The following is a 9,508-nucleotide window of genomic DNA, read 5'->3' as shown; positions in this document are numbered from 1 at the left end:
ATATATAGTGTTTTGGTGCTATAAATTACAACATTTTTTCACATTCAATTATGATATATCTTTAAGTGAGAAATTTTGGAGGACATTATATTAGGCAAAAAATATTATTATTTAAATAAATTATTTTAAATAAATAAATATAAGATATTATTGTCAATTTATGAGGTTAGTTTCAATATATTAGGAGAGGGTTCTAATTGACACTATCAAAAGGAGCATTTTTTATTCAAAATTTGAATTAGGCTTGAGTTATAGGATATGCTATGTGTGAAAATAGCTATCAACATGGAACGTCAAAGTATAATGCAGGACGATCGTCAAGGAAATTAGAGCGGGAACAGTTAATTCAAGTTTAGAAAAAAAAAACTGGTGAAAATATTATAGAAATAACTGTCAATTAAGCATTGGGTTAGTTTATAAATAGAGTTTTAAGCAAACATTGTAGGGAGGTTAGTTCTTTTGAAAAATACTTAGAAATCCAAAAACGTTCTCAACCCCTTGACATCATAGAGTAAAAATTGGGAATCTTAAATAATTTCTTTAAACTCAAACACTTATTATTTACTTCTTTCTGGTTTTTATTAATAATTTTTTTTACTTTTACGTATTCTTCCCTTTTACGTTTAGCTTTTCTTCTTCATCTTTTCTTTAATTTTATATTTCTTTTAATTTCTGCAATTTACTTTGCTTCCATCATCTTATATATCTTTGCTTATTTACTAATTTCATTCTTTTTAATTTCTATTGACGTTACAATTATGATATTGAGATATCCACCTTTTCTTTTAAATATTAATAAAATTTGAGTAAAATAGTATCTTATTATACATATAGTTGTTATAGTTGACCTTTGTTCAATATATAAATAAAATGTTAACAATATTTAAAATATCAATATAAAGTTTTAAATATAATCTTTAAAATATATTTTAATTTTATACTCTTATATTTTTAATAATTTTATTATCAACCATGCTAGAAAAATAACAACATTCAACCAACAAGTATTGGATTGATAAAAAAGTTTAATAAAACAAAATTAAAAGTAACATTTTTTTAAAATTATTCTTTCAATTTACTCTATTTTTTTTTCTCTCAACACTAATTTTACCTACTACTACTAGCTATCAATAACGATCTTCAGCTGCCTCCGGCTGCTCATTGTTGGTCACCAAAAATTTTAAATTTAAACCCTAAATCTTATATTCTAAACCTAAATTTTATATTTGAAACTCTAAATTCTAAATTTTATACCCTAAATTAGTTATATTTTGTTTTACTTTTAATTTTTCATTAAATTTTGGATGTTTTTATTATTTTTAATTTTAGATATTTTTTAATGATTAATTAATGACTATTTTGTTGGTTGAAAAGTATTAATTTTTAATATCTTTTATTTCTTTATATATTTAATTAATAATTTAATTTTAATATATTGTCAATGTAAAATAATTTTATACATATATTTAATTATATAAAATAAAATAACAATAGTATATTTTATATTATTAATATATCAAAATAAACTCTTTAATTAAATGCATTTTATAGAGGTTGGACTATTGAATGTTTGAGACTTTGAACAAATTTTCAACTAATTCAACACTCATAACTTTGTAAATAGGACGAAATATTTTTCTTAATATGTCAAAACTCAAAAGAAAATATTGCAACTTTGTAAATAATATATTTTTTAAAACAAAAAGAGAGATATTTTGTAATACCTCGTTATGTTTAACAAGAAACCAAACGAAGCCCTAGCGCAAGTTTCGAACCGAGGAGGAATGGGTAGAGCATAAGCTAAAAACCCAATACACCTCGCAGGAAACTCACGGCTTTAACTACTTGAAATTTATATAAAAGTGCGTGTCAAATATCATCTTTCGCGCAAAAACTTAAAAAAAAAAAAAAAACTGCCCAATCCGAAATATTTGAATCAGAACAAGACAGAATGGAATAGAGGGAATAGACTATAGAGTATACTACTGTTTTCAATTTCAAATTGCGATGGAGCCCCTTGGCAACACCGAAACGGAAGACGGAACCGCCGCGCCGGTGAATAAAACCGCCCGCCGCGTCAGCTTCGCCGACAACGAGATCACCTCCATCCATCTCTTCCCCTCCGACGACGCCGAACAAACTCCTCCGCTCGATGACCACAACAACGTCGTTTCTAGCCCCTTCCTGAGACCAATCGCTTCGCCTCTTTCTCCTCTCAGAACCGCCACTGCTTCCACCGATGACGACGGCAAGTTCCGATTCGCCATTTTTTTATTTTCTGTGGCTCTTCTACTTAACTGCATCTCTTTATTTATTTATTTATTTATTTTTTGTAATTTTGTTTTCGTAACTGTGATAATCGCAGTCCAACTGTACGTGTAACTGCCATAGGAATTGTAGTGTAATATGAAACTATTCAGTTATTGATAATTTTGTAGCAGCAGAAGCTTTTCACGGTCCCGTTTTGGCTAGTTTCATTGAACCTGGACGGTTGTCGGGTCCTGATCCCGGTTTCTCCGACGATGTCACAATGGATTCAACTGCGTTCTCAATGCACTATCGGAGCCTCGCGAGGTCAGATTCCGATGATCTCAGAACGCCAAGCCAGAATTGGATCCCTGCTGTTACTAGTACTACTGAAGGAAGCTTCATGACGCTCAGCGACGCAAGGAACGAGATTTGTGACGGTGATTCAGCGAGTGGAGCTAGAGATTCAAACGACATGACTGTGGTGGAGGATAAAGAGTATCCATTTAGGTATGATTATGACAGAATGTCTCCTTCGTTAGGTGCAATTTCAGCTGAAGGAAGCAAAGATGCCTCTTCTTTCTTGGAGATATCAAACAGGAGCCCTTATGGTTCATCAACAGAAAAAGACTTTGTATACAGCAAAGGCGATGATGACAATAGTGCTGGTATTGGTATTGGTGCTGATGCTTCGATTAGAACTGCTGATTCTTTGATCAATGTAAGGAGCATCTTGTGTTAGTAGTTGATTTAGATTTAGAATTGAAAGGTTTGGCTGTTTTGGAAGGAAAGGAGAGGGAAAGGAAGATATATCTTAATTCTTAGTTTAGGAACAATTTTCCTAAAGCTAGAACATGTTTTCTTAAACTGAAAAACTTACCCTCTTTTTCCAGAACCTTTTGAGCAAAATGGCAATAACATCTCCCTTATTAGAGCTTGTTGATTTGCAATTTATACTGATATTGGTATTTGAGTGACTTATAGTGTGTATTGGAAAGGAAACAGGATAAGAGTCCCGCTAAGGGAGTTATAGATGCGACCAATTGTATCCAAGAAGTGTCAACTCCATCGATGAATTCCCTGAAAGAGCGCCTGAGAGAACTACGATTGTGCCATGGTAATATGCAAGAGTTGTCTCATGAGGGCAACTTAGATGGAGATGATTTTAGTGCCCAGATTTCTGCTCAGAAGAAAAGAAAAGTTTTTGAGATGCTAAGAGGTCGAAAGATCATGGATGAATCAGGGAGGATTGACGCAAGTCCACAGCTCCATAATGGTTGGAAGAGTGACCAACAATTGGTTTTGCAGCAAACAGGTGTTATGAGAAGTGAAAAAGGGAAGCTGGACAATCAAACAAGGAAAACATGGGCTGATGTATGATCACTGTTTTATTTCAAGGGTTAAATCAGTTGAGTCTATTGCCTCTTAATATTTTAGTTGCCTTGCAGATTGTAAAAAATTTCTCATGTGCTACAAACCTGTTGCTTTCTCCTTCAACTGATAAGCTCAATTTGAGAATGGTATGTTCCTTACTTTCATGTAATTTAGTTTCATAAAACATCTGTAGAATTTGAAAGTGATATCATTTGAATACTTGTGGATGTTGTCTTTCCAAAATTTATAACACTCCTAAATTTCCTCTTATTTGGTTATCATATAAAATAATTCATTCATATTTTACATCAATTTTTAGATTAGCATGCTGGAAGATACTTTGGTTCAATTGCAGAAAGTTAACATCTGTGATGCCTTTTGTTCTGAAATTCATTGTCAGGTCTGTTGGATGGTTTCACTTTTCTAGTTATACATTTTGATCAAGCTTACATTTAATGATTTTATAGTGATTAGAACATAATACTTCACCTGAGACAGTATCAAAGGCTGATATTCTATTCATTGTCAACATAATTGATGTTGTTCTTCCAGAAAACAGCTGACCAGTTGAAAGTTGTTGGGCATAAAAGGTATGTTTATGTTGTTTGACTGAGTCAGTTAAAAAATGTAAATTATATTCTTTGATGCAGGTAACTTTATGAAATTGTTTGGGTTAATGATTATTGGCATTGTAAAGTAATGTTTTGTAGATTTGTGGAAGCAAGAAGTTTGCTGTTCAATATAGCATATGGGAAAGCAAAACTACAATTAATGCATATTAAGCGCGAGAGATTACTGGTATTTTCTCAATCATGTTTGCTTTCTAGCAATTCCTTGCAGATGATGACATGCACTCTCATTATTCACAGAAAAAGTTACAGTTGAGCAGTGGACTCCAGGAGTTTCAAATGATGAAATTAAGTGGCACTCCAGGTTTGTCTAAGCATGATGCTATAAATCAAGGGAGTGATAGCCACTTCCATTCCATCTTGCTCAATTCTGGGGGGAAGTTTCAGGTGTTTCCACCTCTCCTCTTTTTCTTTTCTTTACTGTTCTTTTTATTTATTTATTTATTTTAAAATATAATCACACTCACACTCACACTCACTTACTCAAACACATATATAATAGATAGCCTGACTAATTGAGTTTATGAGAGATTTTCTATGAATAGTAGTAGTGTTGTATCTATATGCAGTTGCAAAATTCTCGTACTTCATCTCTCTTTTACGCGCATATCTCATTAATTAATTATTTTGGGAAGAAATTATTTCTAGTTTTCATAAAATGCAGGGAACTGCCTTTTGTTTTAAAAAAAAAACAAATCTTATTCCACCTTCCAAAATCTTGTCCAAGCAAATTTCTATATCTGAGAAATGATTTACATAAAAAAGTGTTTTTCTTATGAAATAATGTACTGAATACATTGGTAATCACTTTGTAGGTCCTCTTTGTCGTTTGTGAATTATGCTTAAAACAGTTCCTATTTAACATGTAGTTGTCTTCTGTATTTTTTGCATGAATAATCTCTTGTATGTAAGATGTGTTTTCCATTTCTTGCTATTCATAGTCCTGTTCATAGTTGGTTGATGCAGCAGGAACAATGGATTATGAAAGGTTTGTTTGTTGTTTCATGATAATTATGAACCTCTTATTGGATAATGATAGGTTTCTAGTCTCACCACAATGAGGAAGGAGATTGAAATTTTAGATTGGAAAGCAAAATCCTTAAAAGAGTACTTTTGTACGTATTGCAAGATGGAAAGTCATCAAAGCTTTGCTGACACCATAAGATCTGTTCATCTTTATTTGAAGAGGAGAATATCGTGCAAGTGTGTATTCCAGAATTTGCAGGTCTTTCAAGTCTCTGTAATTCTTGTGAATGCTTTTAAATAAAATATTCTTCTAATTGACATTTTTGTATTTTAGTTGTGGAACATTGATGGTTTTGAGCTTGTGGAGGGTAGTTACCGAGTTTTTCTCAACTATTATGATTATGTTATTCAGAGGTTTGTTGGATCTTTATCTGCTTCCTAAATCCTTACTGATATTTGTATTGGAGTTATATGATAACTGAGTGTTGTACGTGACTATTTATTTTGGTGAAATGTGTAGGTTCACAGTAAGCGATTGTCCATCAACAAGCATAATAGTATCAAGTAAATTGAATGATATGAAAATTGTGAAGGTAGCTTGATACATGATTACACTGTTTCACTATGTGATCATATCTTTTTCTTTTCTTCCATGGGTAAAAACATACCTTTTCCATCTCTTTTATTTATTTATTTCTTCTTTTGGTATTCAGACCTTTCCAGAGATGGATGCTCTTTTTGCATTTATGCTTGTCCTAAATCCTCATACCACTAAAAGTTATGCTCATACAAAAGATTTGGTGCAAGAAACACAGGTAAGTTACTTCACTTCATATGTTGTTTGCCTTAGCATTTAGCAAGTTTATTTCTGTAGGAGTAGAATTTCTCATATTTTCCTTCTCGGTTCCATATCCATCACTAATTATTTATTTTCTCTAAGTCAAATTATCCCAATCTCCACAAGCGTTTTTTTTTTTTTATAAAATTTTCTATTTATATTGTTGATGATGATGGTGGTGGTGTTAGTGATCCAGTCAGATATTTGTTTTATGAAATTTGCTCTTAAGGATGAGTTCTCGGAATTAGAATATCCTTATTTGGCTAAAATTAGCACTAGATTCTGACTCCAAATGACATTCTTGTTGGCAAGCAAGGTGAAGAAGCTAGAGAGATCCTAGAATTCTGCATTTATTTTGGTACAAAAACCAGGATTACTGAAAATCTACCCAAATACTGACCCAGAGCATTAGATATGCAAAAATTGCTTCAGATGGAGCAGGAGTTTTATAAAAACTAAAATCCAACCCCTTATACCTATACCTACTAGTATATAACTGTTAGATAGAGGCTGACAAATAGGAAAAAGTAAATATTCTAGAGTATGCTTGGGTTGCTTCTTGTCAAACGAGCATGGAAACTTCAATTCTTTTTCCTTCTCTTTTATCCTTTGTTTTTCAATAAAAAAGTGTATTGAAGCTGTCACTAATGGTTGTATGTGAGTGGGTTGAACAGCATATCTTGCCATTTCCATTTGATGTTGGATTCTAGCTTTTCATGAAATTACGCGCAACACACAATGTGCTTGTACTTTTTTGTTCATTTAATTTGTATGTAAGCTTGTCATATCATATTTGTGTCCTTGTTAAGAATAAGTTAGACAATGGCCGTTTGTTCTTTCTTGTTATGTCTGTTTTATCTGTGTATTTTTTACATTCATGTGAAGTGTATAAAGGAGGAAAAGATAGAATATAGAATCTTAACATTAGGATTATAGGATACTAGATTGAATGATGTATGGTAGGCCTCAAAAAGCAAAGCACTAACCTCTGTTTATCCTGGTAATTAGGTTATTAGATTCCAATCCTAGTCAAATGAATATAAGGGACTATTGAAGATAGGATAAAATATTTTAACAAGAAAAGAAAAGAAAACATAATAACAACAACAACAACAGAAAGCCTTATTTCACTAGATAGAGTATGTTACATGAATAGATAGTTGCATCCCTTTTAATAATATCTTCCAAAGAAGGGGGAAAAATTTTGTATGCACATATAACAACTTAGCATGCAATTATGCAAAGCAAGCAAATAGCAAATTAACAATGGCACTCATTGTTTCCAATTAACCATTAAATAATTGACTACTAAGTACTGGGGTGTTTTCCATAATGTTGCTGTTCACTATGTTGTTCTATGCAGGTAACAAGTTCTTTGTTGAGTAATTTGCTAGATGTGGTTGAGGAGATTCAGTTAGCTCAGATAGAGACTACAAATATGGTTGAAGCAAAATTCTTTTCTCAATCAGGTGAGCAAGTTTCTACTCCTTACAGCATTACTTTGAACTATAGAGCTGGATCCTAAATTATCTTTGGGAATTGTTCCAATGTTCGTCTGAAAACTGTTCCTGCCTTTCCCCTTTCTAACATGCTTATGTTGATTCTCGGTGTCTTGTGTTTCTTCCGGTTTTTAGCTGTAAATATTTTTGCTTGGTCAAAATTGAAGAAACTTCAATATCGTTTTGGAGCAGCATACAATATTTGAATAGTTATTTAAGAAAAAGCGAAAGCAAAAAAAATAGACTGGGAGGAAAATTATTGAAATCGAGAGGAGAGAGATGGGGATCAGGGAGAAGACATGATCATATTAGTCTGCAGAGCTTATTGAAACTTCCCTGCAACACAAGGCTTTTAATTTTCATAGTAAAACCTAATTTTAGTAAGTCCTAGAAAGATATGAAACACCACCATCTTTATGGAGGTCGGAATTAGTGGCTCAAAAAGGACCTGTTGTCTAATGATATTGAATCTGAGTCTGGTGACAGTGATCTCTGGAAAATTATTGTGATGTTAAATGTATAATTTGAGGGATAAAATAGGGTACTATTACTTTTTCGCCACAATAGATAACTTAAGTTGCACTATTTTTAATGACTTTTCGAATATGATCGCTAATTTTGTCTGATATTGATAAGGACAAAATCTAGAGTTCCTCTCTGATATAATGTTTCCTTATATTGTAGATGAGCAGCTGGATTTGCTGCTATTTTTTATTGACTTTCGTAGTGGCAAGAAGGTGAAAGTAACCCTTGATATGACGTGCTTGAGATGGTAAATCCTGCTCCTTCTGTGCTTTAGTTATCTAATGTCTTATTCATCCAAGATCATCCTTGTTAATAATGTTTCATAATTCATACTTGCTGAAAATATTCTATACATTTGGTGGTCAAGCAAAATCTATGTATAAAAAATCTTATTACATACACGATATATGATGATAGGGCACAATGACATTTTTTTGTTCATGTAGCCGATTCCACATGGTGAGATAAGATTTCATTGTTGTTGTTTTATGTTATTATTTTGGTATGATCTAATGTTATGGCCGCCTTAGCAAACCGATGGATTCAGCGTTCATATTATGTAATTAAATTTATTGCTATTTTTAGTTTTTTACATTTTTTGTGTGTGGCCAAAATAGTACCACAGAATCAGATAAGCTTTATATGCCAAGGACACTGACTAGTTTGACAAAATGTTTCCAAGCAGTGGGGTCTATCCTGTAAGTATCCTTCCTTGCCGGGTACATGATGCTGCTAGTGGGGAGCAGAAGTCACCATCCCTTGTAGCTGAAATAAGGACTGCAGTTAAAACTGTAAGTGTTGGGTATTCAAGAATCATGAGGCTTTCTCGGTGCATTTCCCAGGTGGTTCATGCTTGCACTTTATCCCCATGATCATCACTTTTTGGATGTCTCCTATCCAATCTTGAAATCTTTGGATGTTGGTAGATTATGCAATAGATCTTGCCATGTGTATTTTTACATTATATGGTGGTTTGATTGTAGTTTTCTTGTATAGAAGGCCAAGCACGGGGTCTCCCACAAATCATGAAATTAATTAGCTAGTTGTTGGGTGAGATTTGTCAAATTTAAATGCACCATGCAGGTAGGGTCCCCACGTAGTTTATAGATCGTTATCTTTATAAATTTCTCCTTGATGTGTTATGCTAGTATTAGTCTCTTTGCAGTAACGCAGTTAGTCCAATTTTCTGATTACACATGTCGCCTTCACATTTCATATTTCTCGTATGAATGAGGATAAAGATAAACAGCTAACTTTTAAATTAGTAACTTTATTTCTTTTTAAAGTTTAGGGTTTATGATTAGAATTTATGATTTAAAATTTTAAAATTGAAATAAAACTTTAGTGGCATTACCTTTTTGTTAAAAAAAAAATCATTAACTTTATGATGATATATATTTGATAAATTTGAAACCATAAATTGGTCAAAT

The 9,508-nt window shown here is 32.5% G+C and overlaps 1 protein-coding gene across 1 annotated transcript; it reads left to right on the top strand.

The window, feature by feature from the left end:
- Positions 1-1,973: 1,973 nt before the first annotated feature.
- Positions 1,974-9,273, top strand: LOC130940633 (uncharacterized). The gene is made up of 15 exons (XM_057868838.1): positions 1,974-2,248; positions 2,445-2,968; positions 3,253-3,621; positions 3,696-3,767; positions 3,941-4,021; positions 4,174-4,211; positions 4,332-4,419; positions 4,491-4,637; positions 5,290-5,475; positions 5,551-5,630; positions 5,737-5,809; positions 5,930-6,031; positions 7,418-7,523; positions 8,238-8,325; positions 8,764-9,273. The coding sequence occupies exons 1-15, from the start codon at positions 2,008-2,010 to the stop codon at positions 8,948-8,950; spliced, it is 2,382 nt and encodes a 793-aa protein (XP_057724821.1). The 5' UTR covers positions 1,974-2,007; the 3' UTR covers positions 8,951-9,273.
- The last annotated feature ends 235 nt before the right edge of the window (positions 9,274-9,508 follow it).

This window comes from Arachis stenosperma, chromosome 7, assembly GCF_014773155.1.
Source record: "Arachis stenosperma cultivar V10309 chromosome 7, arast.V10309.gnm1.PFL2, whole genome shotgun sequence".
Classification (NCBI taxonomy): domain Eukaryota; kingdom Viridiplantae; phylum Streptophyta; class Magnoliopsida; order Fabales; family Fabaceae; genus Arachis; species Arachis stenosperma.
This window is presented reverse-complemented; position numbering and strand designations above follow the sequence as displayed.

What these genes read in the sequence shown, in the direction of transcription:
- LOC130940633 (XM_057868838.1), top strand. Translation starts at nt 2,008, where the DNA reads ATGGAGCCCCTTGGCAACACCGAAACGGAAGACGGAACCGCCGCGCCG. An exon ending in CTGCTGATTCTTTGATCAAT is followed by an intron (nt 2,969 to 3,252) that starts GTAAGGAGCATC and finishes GAAAGGAAACAG; the next exon opens with GATAAGAGTCCCGCTAAGGG. An exon ending in ATTCTGGGGGGAAGTTTCAG is followed by an intron (nt 4,638 to 5,289) that starts GTGTTTCCACCT and finishes GGATAATGATAG; the next exon opens with GTTTCTAGTCTCACCACAAT.